The sequence below is a fragment of the Delphinus delphis genome, chromosome 16, assembly GCF_949987515.2.
Source record: "Delphinus delphis chromosome 16, mDelDel1.2, whole genome shotgun sequence".
NCBI lineage: Eukaryota > Metazoa > Chordata > Mammalia > Artiodactyla > Delphinidae > Delphinus > Delphinus delphis.
The window spans coordinates 25,823,130-25,839,970 of NC_082698.1; the positions used below are offsets into that span (position 1 = coordinate 25,823,130).

At 41.6% G+C, this 16,841-nt stretch overlaps 1 protein-coding gene across 1 annotated transcript in view; it reads left to right on the forward strand.

The window, feature by feature from the left end:
* ARL3 (ARF like GTPase 3) overlaps positions 1–16,841 on the forward strand; it is a 32,440-nt gene continuing 15,599 nt past the window's right edge. The window contains exons 1-3 of the mRNA XM_060033578.1: positions 1–138; positions 6,814–6,957; positions 11,187–11,303. Coding sequence (XP_059889561.1) covers positions 136–138; positions 6,814–6,957; positions 11,187–11,303 — 264 coding nt within the window. The 5' untranslated portion in view covers positions 1–135. The remainder of the gene's footprint in view (positions 139–6,813; positions 6,958–11,186; positions 11,304–16,841) is intronic.

The window sequence follows — 16,841 nt, forward strand, 5'->3', positions numbered from 1 at the left end:
TGGACCCCGCCCCGTCCTGCTGCTTTGCTCCTCCGCTGTGCGTACAGGGGACGTCGGGGGCGGTGCCGCAGGAGTTGCCCCTGGTAACGGGGGAGGCAGGAGGAGGAGGAGGAGGAGGAGGGACTCGGCGGGAGGATGGTGAGTGTGGGGCCTGGGTCCCTCCGGAGCTGGTCGGTCACCCGCCTCCCTTCCCCAGGCCCAAGGCAGGGCACTGCGCTTTAAGACAGGAGGGAATGGATTGACGCTCAGCCTGCTGTCTGGGTCCTGGATTGGTTTCGGGGGGCGGCGGAGAGCCCCGAGTGTGGGCCCTGGAGGGAGATCTGGGCCTGGGGAGGAAGGCGGGGCTTGCAACCGGTCCGAAACTAGGGGAAGGGGCTGTAAGGGGCTGTGGAAGGGTGCGTGGTTGTCCCGGTACGGAGCCAGGGCTCCATCATTACTCTGGGGATGAGATGAGGGCGGATCCGAGGAGCTACGGAGAGCAGCCTCTGCACGCAGGCTTAGATCTTCCCGGGGAATCGGCCTCCCCGTGCCGCAGTAAAGTGGGGTTCGCCAGTGCCCGGCCAGAAGCGGGGAGAGGGCCAGCGCTACTGTCTTTGAGGTCGCGCCGGCGGTACCAGGGGAGATGGTAGCCTAGCTCTCCTCTTCCTCGCGATGTGCGGGCCTCTGGGGGGAAGGGTGCAAATCCCAGGACACAAAGAGGTGCCACTTGGAAAGGATGCCTAGTGGATTTTACGCCGTCTTGGTGTCTGCGTGGCGGGCGCGCTTCTGCAGTCCCGAGTTATTTATTTGCTGACGGTTCTGCAAGGTCTGGTTGTTGGTGATGACCAGTTTCCCGTTCAATACTTAATCCATGTCGGTGTAGGCAGATTTGCTGCCCGGTCCTTAGTATTTCCTTCGGACCTGTTGCAACCTTCCTTGGCATCTGACCACACCAGAACCAAAGGCCTTAATGTCAGTTTGGAGCAGATTAAAACTGGAGGGTGGCCATTCACTTGGGGCAAGCCTTTTCTCTGTCGAACCAGATTAAATCTTTCCCAAATTGTAAATTATGATACGTGATATATTTGATTCTTGACACTCTGTTCCTTGTTGATTTCTCTGCAGTTAGTTGGAGGGTGTTAAAATGGAATTGAGTGGTTTTAGAACTAGTCAAAGAAAAAATTGATTTTGGAGCGTTTAGAGCAGGTTGGTTGGCTTACCAGCTGCAAAGAGCTAACACTCAAGCTTATAGTTACTTCCCTGCCCCAACTCCAGACCCTTTTTGACTTTTAGAAATGTTGAACCACTTCTGTTGACTTATGAAGTAAGAAAAAGCTAGATGTTCACAAGGAAAACATACATGTACATTTGGTTAGATAATCCAATGAGTACATTTTGATAGGAAAAAATTTTTGCAATTGATTTAACATTGTCAGATCTCTAAAGAAGTAGAATTATTTGATCTGAAGTTGCCAATCATATTTCAACACTTGCTACATTGCAGTTTTGTTAACCTTAGGCTAAACAGATCTTTACATGTTTGCTTTTTATTAATCGTTTATACATGAGCTGTCCATTTAAAGGCTAACTTTTTCTCAACAAATGAGTACAAACATAAATATTTACACAGAAAATAACTAGAATTGAAATGAAAAAGGCATGCTAAACCAAGAGAGAAAGAGATTGCATCATAAATGAGAAACAGTTGGCTAACTTTTCCCAGTTTGTTTATCAGTGTAGTGGACTGTGTAATTTTTATGATTGTTTAATTTATAATTACAAGTCACAATAAATTAACCACTGTCCTGTTTCCAGGTGCAGATTGACACTGTATACAACAAATTGACAGTGTATACAACACTGTTGTATACGACTGTTGTATTCAGTGATCAAGAGAGATTTTCTTTTTTATTTTTTTCCTACCATGAACAATAAGAAATTAGGACAAATTATTCAGGATTCTTTATCTGATTTCCAAAATGCATTTTTTTTCCGTCTCCAAAAGTGTGAGCTATTCTTAGAACTGTAAGTGGAACATGGAATTTAAACGGTCAGTGGTGTGATTAAGTGTGTCACATCTGGTATCCCATGAGCCCCCGTGGTAACTGTGCTAGTAAAGAGTGAGTCCCAGGTTTATTTATTTTTTTAGTCCTTTAGCTATGACTAATACATATTTATTCTTTTTTTAATTTGGAGAACTGCAACAAAAACCCATTATTGGTTTCTCTGAACCCCTAGAGGTTCAGTTGTCTTACCCCTGCCTTAGGATACCAAGTCCTTGGTGAAATACTAAGATGACAGTAATTTTTGTGCATAACTAATCACTGTTATTTAATAGATGAGTCCTCCATTTAGGAATTATTTATGGAGTAATTTCTGTATATATGAACCTAGTGGTAGTTATCTAGCATGTTTAACATTTGAAGATTGTTCCCAAGATTATGTTTTCCAGTCAAAAATTGTCAGTGAAAAATATAAACACAACTACTGTTTTGAGTGCCCCCTATGTGCATGCTTTACATACATCATCTCACTTAATCTTCATAGCATTTTTCTTGAGATATAAATACTGTTCCCATTTTCTAGATGGAACTGTGCCGGAGGTTACACATAGGGAAGTTGAATAAAAGTCTATGAAACTCTAAAGCCCATAATGTTCTTTTCATTAGGACTCTGATGAAGTGTGAACCCACTCTTCCTGAGGAGGTGCCCGTATTTTGTTCCTCAGGAAACATTGTATCTATTTAGTAGAGATATAAGGAGAAAGAAGACAAAATTTGGGTGAGGTTCTCCCTATCAAAGCTATACGAGGGGCTTCCCTGGTGGCGCAGTGGTTGAGAGTCCGCCTGCCGATGCAGGGGACACGGGTTCGTGCCCTGGTCTGGGAAGATCCCATATGCCACGGAGCAGCTGGGCCCGTGAGCCATGGCCACTGAGCCTGCGCGTCCGGAGCCTGTGCTCTGCAACGGGAGAGGCCACAACAGTGAGAGGCCCGCGCACCACAAAAAAAAAAAAAAAAAAAAAGCTATACAAATATGCAGGTAAAAAAAAAAAAAAGAAGAAAGAATTAACCTGAAATACTGTATTTTTCTCCTGCTGATTCCAAGGAGAGACAACTCAAGTTTTCTAAATCATAAGAAAAACCAAGCTATAAATATGATATTCTGAGCCAGAGATAAAAAAACAGTTTTTAGCATCCCCTCCTCAGGTCATATGACCAAGATTTAAATCAATCAGCTGCCACTCGTTTTTAAATCACATGACCCAACTTTAAATCAATCAGCTGCTTCCCTGTACCTCACGTGACTTGGCTTTGAATAGTAAGAAATGCAGAGGTATAAAAATGATGTTCTGAACAATAAATGGAAAAACAACATCTTAGAAAGTTTTTTCTTTTCGAATGGACCAATCATTGCATACAGAATAAAGGATTCTCTTGTGGATTTCTTGAACTGTAAACATACACATACACACACACACACACACACACACACACACACACACACACACACAGCTATACGAATTCCTGGAAATTAATAACATCTCACTGGGCAGCACCAGGTTTTTTTGGTGAGGTAAAAGTAAATTGAAGTCAGTTCCATTTAAGCTAGGTATGGGGAGTGCATGTACCTGACAGCTGGTTTACTAATTTTAATACTTAATTTTTTTTTTTTTTTTTTGCGGTACGCGGGCCTCTCACTGTTGTGGCCTCTCCCGTTGCGGAGCACAGGCTCCGGACACGCAGGCTCAGTGGCCATGGCTCACGGGCCCAGCCGCTCCGCGGCCTGTGGGATCTTCCCGGACCGGGGCACGAACCCGTGTCCCCTGCATCGGCAGGCGGACTCTCAACTACTGCGCCACCAGGGAAGCCCTTTAATACTTAAATTTTAGTTGCTCCTCCCAGTCACATATATTTTCCATATACCAACATATTCCTCTCTCCCTCTCCAACACCCTAGTTTCTTTGAATGACCTAGTTTGTATCATTTTAGGTCAGTGCACCATGCTTCTGCCGGTAGTTGAGTTTAAGCTGATTTTGAGGCAGATAAAATGTCCATAGTCAACTGCATGTCTAGTCATGATTTGCCTCTAGAAAAGTTTGTTTAAATGTTTGTGGCTGAGTCAGACCACTTCTGTCCACCAGGGTGCAGATAACTTGTGTGCATGCATGCTGATAACGCACGATGCACAATTAACTAAAGTTCTCGTTTCTTAAGTTGCCTCTATTTAATGTCATAGGAGTACACATCCTACAGAGAGATCATATCTGCTTTCCTCACCATTGTACTTGGAGCATATTATGGGTGTTTAATATAAATGAATGAATGAATGGATGTTTTGACCAAAAATACACTAAAAATTCATTTCCTTGTATTTATACTGCAAAACTCAGCCCCATAATAAAATTAACTTCTAATGGCTGTCTCCCTTCGTTTGACATTAACTATAGACATATACGGATAGAAGCATAGAGTAGACTTATTCTGCTCTTTTGTCCAGCCTGTTAAATCAGCTTACTTTGTACCTTTCAGGCAGAACCCTGATATCTATAAATATCCTCTTCCCTATTTAGCAAACGCTAATAATCCTGTGATCCCCTCTCCTCAGGAGTTGGGTTAATGTGATGCTGTACTGTATTTGCATTTGTCTTGCCTAGACCATGCTTGAGATGCCATTTGTTATTTCTCTGGAAGAAAATATTAGCTGAACTTTCCATTTCTCTGTAATTCATTTAAAGGTGCAACATGTGAAGTTATTGTTTCCTGATGAGGAAAATTGCTCATTGGAAATGTAGAAGTATTATTTTTTTATACTATTAGGTTTATAAAGTTTAGTTGTAGTTAGAATGTTTTCTTTCTCACCTGTGTTTTGCTTTTCTCCTTTTAAGACGAATAGAGATTATGTTTTTTGAATCGTTCAATTTCAAATATAATGAGTGTGTAAAAGCTGTCAGCCTGCAGAAAGCAGTATTTATATATACTGATTTTTTTTGAAAGAGACACATGAGGAGAAACCTAAAACATTTATTTTGAACCTTGAAAATATTTTATAGAAAACAGATTCTTTCACAATGTCTACACTAGTAAATGATGCATGAGAAGAACTTTCTTAACCTGTACCATTGTTTAATGTACAAATGTGATAAATTCCAGTTGTTTTAGAATTTTATTGGAAAGGATAATGAGGACATCTAATCAGGAACCCAGGAGGAGTAGTACAATGTGTTTTGCCTGTTCTTAGCCTTTTTATATCACCAGTCCCCTAAGGAGCTCAGAATTCTAATTTTAACTGTTCTGAAAGGTGGTATTATAAATGAGTGATTGCAATGTAGCTAATAGAAGCCAGGGAGATTGCTCATAAACAGAGTTTTAAAAAGGAATGGTGTCAAATAATTCAAGGCTGGAGAAGATAAAAAAAAAAAAGAAAAAATATGCCATAAAAAAAAAAGACTTGCTTAATCTTTTTTTGTTTGTTTGTTTCAAATCTATTCATTCTCTCTTCTCCAAATCTTTTGGAATAGAATTTGTCTGTCTTAAACTAAACGTTACATTTTATTGCTGACAGAAATTGAGGCATAGAGAGGTTAAAGTGGTCAGTGTGAATACAGTACTAAAAGGGGTAAACAAAGGGCCTCTGAAGCAGAAGGGAATTCTTATAATTATGCATATTTGCATATCATTGTCTCAACTCTTGAAAATTATTTCACAGAATTATCATTTGATCTTAGTGAACAGACTGGTTTGAGTTATTTCCTGGTGCGATGCGGATAAAAAAACATAACCATTTTATATAATTCTAAGACTCAGTTTGAAGGAATTTCCACTTGGGCTGGGAGATTAGATTATATGCCCTTTAAACTCTGGGATTCTTTGATTCTTGATGTAACCATGCCTCATTGGAAAATGATTGTCAGCCGCAAGACAGAACAAATAACTATCTTGTAAGATTTTTCTTATGTTCTTAGCTAAAAAGCAGCATGGCTTATTTCCATCCATTAAAAGAATAATAACAACAAGAATCAGAAATATTAGATTACTAGTCAAAAATACCCTGGTTAAACTTTAATGTTTTTTTGCTTCCAGAATGACCTTTCAATTCCCTAATTTCTCTGTTGTATTAGATTCTTCATCTGAAAAACATAGATAATCTATACCGTGCAGCTATACTGTAAGGGTCATGTGAAAGTTAGAAGATAATAGAGTATTTTGAATGATGGAGTCTTAAACAAGAACTAAAATAAAGTCTTAAAAAGAGAGCCCAAGTACAATTTTCTACAACCTTTTGAATAGTACCTTAGTACCTTAAAATCTTACATTAACTCGGGTGGGTAATTCTGTTTATTTCAACAGCTATCATATAGTGTCTAATAAGCGCCAGGCATTGTGGGAGATGGAAGCTATCTATAGTCCTTACACACAAGAAACTTCACTCTAGTATAAAGGAGAAAAATACAAAAATCAGTTCCCTACAGTCAGATATGATGGGTGCTCTGGTAGGATGCTCTGGTATATATATATATATATATATATATAAAGGTTTTCAGGAATGGGAGTTGGTTAGTAGTACATACTTCCAGGAGATTTGGGGTGACTGTTAAGCTGGATTAATAGAAGGAACAGGAATAAGCCAGGCTATTTATTAAGTTGCTGAATTTACTAAAGTATTTCTGCCAAAACTTATAAGCAACTGGAATAAATGACATTAAAGTGGAAAATAGTACTATAAGCTCTCCACAACCAAGAACTTTTTTCAAGGAGGAGAAGGCATTCTGATACCCAGTAATATCAAAGTCAGTGCCTCCAAAGTAATCTCTGTTCTTCATGGTTGTTCAAGGGCTTACTCTCAATTTTGCGCAAATTGAAAAGTGCACCAGACCAGGAGGTGAGAATCCTTCTCCTGGGCTTGGATAATGCTGGTAAGACCACTCTTCTGAAGCAGCTGGCATCTGAAGACATCAGCCACATCACACCTACACAGGTGAGCACTGCCTTGCCCCCGATGCTTGTGTGACACGTGGAAGATGGTAATAGCAATATGAAAGACAAATGGGAGATAGAGTTTTGTCCATTTGTAACTTTTGTTACTGAGAAAAGTCTATACAATTTTAAAATAACCTCAGATTTCAAAATATATCAAGAGATTCCATTTATGTGAGATACTTAGAGTTGTCGAATTCATAGAGACAGGAGAGAGAACAGTGGTTACCCAGGGGCTGGATGGATGGTGGTGATGGTTGCACAAGAGTGAATGTGCTTAATGCCACTGAGCTGCACACTTAAAAATGGTTAAAAAGGTAAATTTTATGTTATGTATATTTTACAATAATTTTTAAAAAGAAATAATATAAATTTATATGTCTATACATAGCAAGATACAATCACTTCCCTCTGATCTAAGTAATTCCTTTTTAGAAATAGCTTTATCTTCTCTGATTTTGAAATTAATACATGTAGAAAAATACAGAGAGAGCATAAAGGAAAAAAAACAGTACTGTGAGAAAAACCACTTTTAGTGTGTATTTTTCAGACTTAATAAATACAAATATATGTCTTTTTTTTTTTTTTTTTTGGCCACACCATGTGGCTTGCAGGATCTCAGTTCCCTGACCAGGGATTGAACTGGGGCCATAGCAGTGAAAGTCCAGAATCCTAACCACTAGGCCACCAGGGGACTCCCTCAACTTTTTAGATTTTTTTGGGTGGGGACTGATGGGGGTTGGGGGCCCTCGCCACACGGCATGCATGCGGGATCTCAGTTCCCCAACCAGGGATGGAACCTGTGCCCCCTGCAGTGGAAGCGTGGAGTCCTAACCACTGGACTGCCAGGGAAGTCCCTCAATTTTTTAAATAAAAAAACAATTACCTGTATTTTTTTTTTTTTTTTTTGCGGTACGCGGGCCTCTCACTGTTGTGGCCTCTCCCGTTGCGGAGCACAGGCTCCAGACGCGCAGGCTCAGCGGCCATGGCTCACAGGCCCAGCTGCTCCGTGGCATGTGGGATCTTCCCCGGCTCGGGCACGAACCCATGTCCCCTGCATCGGCAAGCGGACTCTCAACCACTGCGCCACCAGGGAAGCCTAATTATCTGTACCTGTATTTTTATTTATTTTTTAAAAAATTTATTTATTTTTGGCTGCATTGGGTCTTTGTTGCTGCGCGCAGGCTTTCTCTAGTTGCAGCGAGCGGGGGCTACTCTTCGTTGAGGTGCACAGGCTTCTCATTGCCGTGTCTTCTCTTGTTGTGGAGCACGGGCTCTAGGCGCGTAGGCTTCAGTAGTTGTGGCACACAGGTTCAGTAGTTGTGGCTTGTGGACTCTATAGAGCGCAGGCTCAGTAGTTGTGGCGCACAGGCTTAGTTGCTCCGCGGCATGTGGGATCTTCCTGGACCAGGGCTTCAACCCATGTCCCCTGCATTGGCAGGCGGATTCTTAACCACTGCACCACCAGGGAAGCCCTACCTGTATTTTTAAATCCAGCCTCATCAACCCTCCTCTTTCGTAGGGCTAAGCAAGCAACAAAGCACAAGGACGGTGGTGCTCCCAGCATGGATGTTGGAGACAAGTCCTGCCTGGAAGAACTCTAGTGGGTTTCTTTAGGCCTCCTTCCCTGCAGGAAATCCTGAGAGAGCTTGACCTTTGGCCAGGCCTTTGGGTTTCCTAACTAGGGGCAGCCCTGTTGGTCTTACTTTTTAAGTGTTTGAGCGTTAGAGGTTTTAGCAAAACCAGAGTTACTTACCATTTTCTGTCACTGTCCCGTGATAAGAACTTGGTGTCGGGTTTGAATGGCTGTGCTGGTGTGTGTACTTCACGGCCAGCGAGTCTTACTGATTCGCAGCTCTTTGCAGAAAAGTCATTTCAACTGCTACCAAATGAGCAATTTTACAGCTTCTGAACAAATTTAATGTATGGCCTGAGGAGGAGCAAATTACAGTAGTCTAGCCTAGAAGGGCTGAAAACACATATTAGTGTGTCAGGATTTCTGCCAGAAAAAGAAGGGCTAGGGGATTTTTTTCGCATTAGTGAGAGGCTGTCTCTCTCAAGAGCACCACTAAAATGAGGACGTCCACACTGTGAGCAGGGAAATGAAATCCTAGTTATGGACCCAAAGCTCCAATTCTAACTTTCAGGCTCTGTTTGTTATGTTATAGGTGACTCTGTTATTATGTCAAGGTTTCGTATTTAGTCTTTAAAAACACACTTTTATTGTGTTTTTGTTTTATATTAGAAAAAGTGATAGATGCTCATTGTAGTAAACTTAGAACATATAAATAAGTAAAATTGAGAAACTAGAAATCACCTATAATGCCCAGTCAGACATAACCACTGTTAACATTTGAGAATGTATCCTTTCAAGTTTTTTTCTTTGCCCATATATGGTGGGTATATTTAAAATAGAAAGTAAAAATGGCTCATACAGAGTATACTGTTTTGTATTATCTTTTCCACTTAATAACGTATCTTGAACATATTTCTACGTTGTTCTGTATGTAAATACTTATACAGTACACATCTCTAAATGTTTGCACCCATTCATTATTATTTCCGTAGAATAATTTCTTAGTAGATTTGTTGGGTCTGGTGACTTACAGACTTTTAAGGCAGCTGACACATATGGTCAAATTCTAGGATTTACACTTATTTATTCCCTCATCCCAGAAAGGATTTGTTGTTGCTGGGTCTGACATTTACTACTGTAGTTAAGCGTAGAATTTTTAAACGCATAAAAGGGGTTTTGTGAATGAGTCAGAATGAAGTGCGCTTTTACAATAAGCTTAAGCCACTTCCCTTAGGAGTTCTAAAACTTCTAATTTATTCAGTCATTGGCATTTTAGAGGAGCAGTAGTAAGCATCATCCCCTGTTGTCCTCTAGTGACTGTCCTCAGTGGAAATTGGGTGGCAGTGTTCCCGTACTGTTGCCCTGTGCCTTCTCCTTCTGCGTGAGGCAGTAGTGCTGGGGAGCTGCCAGAAGAAGCAAATGTTCATGGAGGCATCCCCAGACCCACTTAACTCCAGCGATTCTGGATGAAATGTCACTTCTGTGGGAGCAGGCTGTTGATGGGATTTTTCAAATCCTTATTTCATTATGTCATTCTTGCAAGAAGATTTTTTTTAAAATCTTGCTCATAAAATGCCTTCTCTTCGAACCCCAAAGGTCTTGTTAATTTGTTTCTCTGCACATGAACTCCCAGCTCACCCTTCTTCCTGCCCCTGATTGGCTTACCTTCCCCAAAGTTCCACCTTGAGTCACTGTCCTGAAAATGAACACTTTCTTTTCAAGTTCATCAGAGATACCTGTTAAAGAACAGTTTCAAATGCCCACTTGTTTGTTTTCATCACCACCTGTATGAGGGGTGCTACTCCAGTTTCAAACCAGCCTCCCGCTTCGTGTCCTGAGTTCAGGTCCTTCCTTTTCTTGATCAATGCATATGAGGCAATTTCTTTCATTTTGAGCTGCTCTTAAAGAATCCAGTCTTCCAGATTGTAGCTCTTGCCTCTTTTTTTTTTGCCTGCATTGGGTCTTCGTTGCTGCACGAGGGCCTTCTCTAGTTGCGGCGAGCGGGGCCTACTCTTTGTTGTGGTGCGTGGGCTTCTCATTGCAGTGGCTTCCCTTGTTGCGGAGCACAGGCTCAAGGCACGTGGGCTTCAGTAGTTGTGACTCTGGGCTCTAGAGCACAGGCTCAGTAGTTGTGGCGAATGGGCTTAGTTGCTCTGCGGCATGTGGGATCTTCCCGGACCAGGGCTCGAACCCGTGTCCCCTGCATTGGCAGGCAGATTCTTAACCACTGTGCCACCAGGGAAGCCCCTTGCCTCTTTTTAAACTTAACATTTGTTCTGTTGTGTTGAGTCTGCAGATTCAGCTTTGTTTTCTTGTTAGTTACATGTAATGTCCTGTTAAATTTCACCATGCTGAGGACTCATGGGATGGGTGGGGGTCTGTGTTGATTACCAGAGCTGTTCTCATAACAAGTCATCCTCAGCAGTTCCATGTATGTGTGCACTCAGCATGACATCATCAACACTGACCCCAACCTGAGTGACAGAAGCACGTGTAAATACATTTTTGTTCCCCATCAGAGCAAACTGTTTTCAGTATCATCTGTGTCACGTCTGGCAGAGTACCTCAGAATTAATAAATAACATAGCTGGTAAATGTAACTTTGTCAGAAATTGATCTCAAAGCCTAGTAAAACTTGATATTTTTTGTTTCAGGGTTTTAACATCAAAAGTGTACAATCACAAGGTTTTAAACTGAATGTATGGGACATTGGTGGACAGAGGAAAATCAGACCATACTGGAGGAATTATTTTGAAAACACTGATATTCTCGTAAGTACTCCTTCTGATGCATCAATTCATAATCTCTTCTCCCCTGTCTTACTAACATTTACACTATAATTGTCTTTCTTGTCAATAATTCCATTGCCGTAACATTGCTCTTCATCACTATGAATTTAGAGCTAGCAGACAGATTGTGGAGCTTTGTGTAATTTATATAAGATGTTTTTCTGTTGCTCAGTAACAATGTTGTGCCCACACCCACCTTGGCAAATAAAGTATTTATTAATTACCATAGTGATTTGAACAGCAGAAGAGAAGTCAGAAGATTGTGCCATTGACTCCATCAACCCAAGGAAATCAACGAATCAGGTATATCCCAAAGAGAGCAACCAAGATAGTGAAGGTCCTGGAAACCATGATGTATGAGGAATGGTTGAAAGACCTGACGATGTCCTTCCTGAAAGAGAAAATGCTTGGAACTGTCTCTAGTTGCTTCAGGACCTATCTTAAGTCTGAGAGATTGGCTTCATTGTGAATAGTTCTAGAGGACCAGGCAAGGAGCAGTTTGGGGAGTATTAGGGTTTAATTCAGAATAAGGAAGAAGTTTCCTATAATCGTAACTGTCCAGAAGTAGAAGAAGCCGCCTTAGGCTTCTGGGATTCCTTCTGCACTGGGATTCCTGGCTCAGGCAGCATTCACGCAGGCAGAGGCTGAGACTTGAGCTCCCAGCTCACTGCCAAGTTCTCTAGGACTACTGTTTTAGGATTCTTGGAGATTTTACTCTCCAGGTGCATGATTTCTCCAATCCCTCAGCCTCTCAGCTCCTTCACCTCCCCTCCAGCGAGCTTGCCATCCGCCCCACCTCAGCCACTCACTCACGGTCGTACCGTAAAACCAGGACCTTTCATGAACTTGGATAGGAAAAAATGTTGCATAATATCTCCGTTAACCTCTAACTGAAAGTTTGAATTTACTTTAACTATGACCATAGACAGTAAGCTGCAAAAACACGTCGATATCTTCATTGCCAGTAGAACTCACCTTGCATCTCAGACAGCTTCCCTCTCTGCTGCTGCTTCCTAGGTGTCTCTTTCTACCTGCTCATTCCTATCAGCATGCACACATCCTGTACTTGCTCTTGTTTAAAACAAAGAACTCTTGGCTTCCTGTACATCCTCCTCTAGATACTGTCCCATTCCTCAGCCTCTCTTTACAACTCCTTAAAAGAATTTTCTGTGTTCTCTGTCTTCACTTCCTCTCCCCGCAGGCGCTCGGAACCCTCCATTCAGTCTCACCGAGAATCCACAGTGCCGAGTCCCATGTTCAGGTTTCATTACTCATCTCACTTGACCTGTCAGCACATTTAACAGAGTTGGTCGTCGTGCTGTCCTTGAAACATTGTCTTTCCTTGGCTTCCAGAATTCCATTCTATCTTGGTTTTCCTCCTGTCTCACTGGCTACTCCTCCTCAATCTCCATTGCTATTTTTTCTTATCTCCCAACCTCCAAATGTTGGAGTGCCCCAGAGTTCAGGCCTGTGCTTTTCTTCTCTAAGTCGCTGCTTAGATGACTTCATCCAATTTCAAGGCGTTAATCACCACCTACATGCCGGTGAATCCCAAACTGTTATCTCCAACCTGGAACTCAGTTTCATATACAGCCAGTTGCCTATTTGACACCTGAACACCAGTGGCTAGTAAGTCCCCTCAACCTCAACATGTCCAAAACCGAATTCCTATCTTCATCCACCCCTGCCCAAATCTTCTTCTCCAGTCTTCTCAGTAAATGACAGTCCCATTCATCCAGAAGCACTGGACTCATCCTGGGCTCCTTTTCACTCCCCACATCTTCTCCATCAGCCAATCCCGTCAATTCTACTTTCAAAATATTTCTAGAATCTGCCCACTTCTCTCCATCGCCACTGCTACCGTGCACTGATTTTTTTTAATTTATTTATTGTTTTTATTTATTTATTTGGCTGCATTGGGTCTTCATTGCTGCGCATGGGCTTTCTCTAGTTGCAGCGAGCGGGGGCTACACGGGCTTCTCATTGCAGTGGCTTCTCTTGTTGCAGAGCACAGACTCTAGGCGCACGGGCTTCAGTAGTTGTGGCATGCAGGCTCAGTGGTTGTGGTTTGCAGGCTCTAGAGCGCAGGCTCAGCAGTTGTGGCACACGGGCTTAGTTGCTCCACGGCATGTGGGATCTTCCCGGACCAGGGCTTGAACCCGTGTCCCCTGCATTGGCAAGTGGATTCTTAACCACTGCACCACGAGGGAAGCCCCCCATGCATTGATTATTGCAGTATCATTCTAACTAGCCTCCTAACTTCTGCCTTGCCTCCCTCAAGTCTCTCCTCAACGCTATAGCTATATTGATCCTGTTAAAACATAAGCTTCCCAGCTCAGAGTTAAAGCCAAGGTTCTTACAGTGGTCCACGAAGCCCCCTACCTGCTGACTCCTCTTCCAAGCCCTTCTCACCTGGTGCCAGCTACACTGGCCTCCTTGTCATTCCTGGAACACAGGCATGCTCCCACCTCCGGGCCTTTGTCATCACTATTTACAATGCTGGAATTCTTTTTTCTTAGATATTCTCATGGTGTAGTCCCTCACCTCAGACATACTTTTATTTATTACCTTTCTCCTCCACTGTAATGTAAGCTACATGAATACAGGAACTTTGCTTTTCTTTTTTTTTTTTTTTAACTGTTGTATCCCCAGTGCTTACAAAAGTACCAAATAAATGAAATGGATAATTGTTATAGATGGATTCCAACATTAGGTAGAATGTGGAGTTCTATAACTTCTAAATTTCCTTCCAACTCTAAGGTTCTATGATTCTGTATCATTGTAGTCAAGTCCAGAGGCTTATTAATTCTATGAACTGGGTGGACCATCTACTTCACAGAGGGTTGATGAGAAGTAGTGAATTTATTTATCATGATTCTTAAATGGGGAATAATACCAAAATATAAAATTGTACTATCATCAAATCAATAAACACATGTGAGATACCAAGATGGCCGTCACAAGGGCTCATAATGTTTCTGGCCCATGGTGAAGGTAAGTTCCCGTATGTTCCTTGTGCCAGGTTGAAGGTTTAAATGGATGAGAACAAAAAGATGAGACACATCCATCCATCCATTTATCCATCTATTCAACCAGTTATTCTTCCAAAATGTATTATATACCTTCTAGGAGAACAGAAGAGAAATGTTGGGAAAAAAGAAAAATTTTCCCTTTAATACAGAAATTTCTTCTATAATCTCAAATAATGTGTCTGGTTTTGAAATATAATTTTAGAAATTTTCAAATTTATGTAGAGGTCAAAAAAATAGTGTAATGAAACCCTAGTTACCTACCCATCATCTGGCTTCCTTCATTTCAGCTTTAGCAATCTTGTTTCATCTCCCCTACCACTACTTTTTTTTTTTTTAAGTATTTTAAAGCAAATCCAAGCCATCATATTGTTTCACTCACGAATCCTTGAAATGTAGAGATGAGTCTCTAAATTGTATGAAACTACATGTTAGAAAAACTGAACATTAAAAGTCTTTCAAGGGCTTCCCTGGTGGCGCAGTGGTTGAGGGTCCGCCTGCCTATGTAGGGGACACGGGTTCATGCCCCGGTCCGGGAAGATCCCACATGCTGCGGAGCGGCTGGGCCCGTGAGCCATGGCCGCTGAGCCTGCGCGCCCGGAGCCTGTGCACCGCAACGGGAGAGGCCACAGCAGTGAGAGGCCCGCGTACCGCAAAAAAAAAAAAAGTCTTTCAAATCCCAAAAATCAACAAGGAAAGTCCTGGAACTAATAAGTGACTACAACAAATTTGCAGGCTATAAGGCTAATATACAAAACCTATAGAGTCAAGCCAAATCATTATGCTATATACCTTAAACAGTGCTGTGTGTCAATTATATCACAATAAAACTGGGGGAAGAAAAGGCTATAGATTCTCCTTTACTTTTTGAGGCAAGAGTTGGGAAAAAGCAGGCAATTGAGAGAAATCACAGTTCTATCTGTTCATCTACTGGATTAGGTACTTTGAAAGAAATGTCCAAATAAGGGCTATATAGGGACTTCTCTGGTGGTCCAGTGGGTAAGACTCCACACTTCCAATGCAGGGGGCCTAGGTTCAATCCCTGGTCGGTGAACTAGATCCCACATGCGTGCTGCAGCTAAGAGTTCGCATGCCACAACTAAGAAGTCCATATGCCGCAACTAAAAAAGATCCCGCATGCCACAATGAAGATCCCGAGTGCCACAACTAAGACCCAGCACAGCCACAATAAATAAATAAATAAATTCCTTTAAAAAGAGCTGTATATAAGGACATTAATGCCTTAAGGCTCCATGAGGAGGTCTCAGAAACTTTCTGGTCTACAGATCAGGGTAATTTTAAAACATAAGCTCTAACATCTTGAGGGTAGACTGCAAGGTAGTTGTAATATGACCCTGGATTCCACACTTCCCATTAGCTGAGAGCACCTAGGAATTATTGGACAATCCAGCAAAACTAAGTTCACAGTAACCCTAGAGGAGCTTTCTCCAGCTATATTATGCTGCCAGTATCAGACAATATTTTGGATTGAGTCAAACCTTTTGTCATTTTCCAATGCTATTTGAGATTAAACAAGTCTTGAGGAGCAGCTGAGTACCCAGGGTTAGATTCTAAGGCCTTGGGGCTTTTAGCCCTGTCTGCCCATTTTGTAGCAGCTTGGAGTGACAGTGGTAGATGGGTTACATTAGTTTGTTTGTACTTAATAGTCTTCCACTGTTGGTTGAAAAGACCTATTACACTAGACTCCACACTGCCTAGAAGAGCAGGGTTGAGGCTTGATGCATTTCGTTGCCTGGTTAATTCTTTTCAGTTCTCTCTAGAGTGCCAAAATACAGTCTTGCTTTAGAGCAGGTGTCGACAAACTGATCCAGCCTGCCTCCTGTTATTGTGTCTCGTGAGCTAAGAATGGTTTTGACATTTTTAAATGGTTGAACAAAAAATCAAAAGAAGAATAAGATTTCATGACACATGAAAATTATATGAAATTCAAATTTCAGTGTCCGTAAATAAAGTTCTGTTGGAACACAGCCACGTCCCTTTGTTTATGTATTTTTTTATGGTTGCTTTTGCACTACAGCAGCAAAGTTCAATAGCTGTGAAAGAGATTGTATGGGCCACAAAACCTAAAATATTTACTACCTGACCCCTTACAGAAAAAGAGTACCAACCCCCACTTTAAATTATATGTTTCTCTAGAGGTTTGAAAGAATCAGAGCAACTCCTAAAAGTGCAGTTATTCTCAGGGATGATGACACTGAGAACATGACTTCAGCTTTATTAATTTGGGGGAAGTGACTAAGAAATTAATCCTGAGATAAGATAGAAGGGAGGGGATAGGATGTCTTCCATTTCTCTTGTGCCAGGAAATAACAGCCTTTTGATAGACAAAAACACATCATTTTTTTCAAGGTATGTATTAATATTAATACCAAACTTCACTTACTTTATCATAATTAGTTTTGTGTCTAAACACAACATAATTTAAGGTAATTTGCCATCATTTCCATATCCAAAGGACATCAAGTGAGAC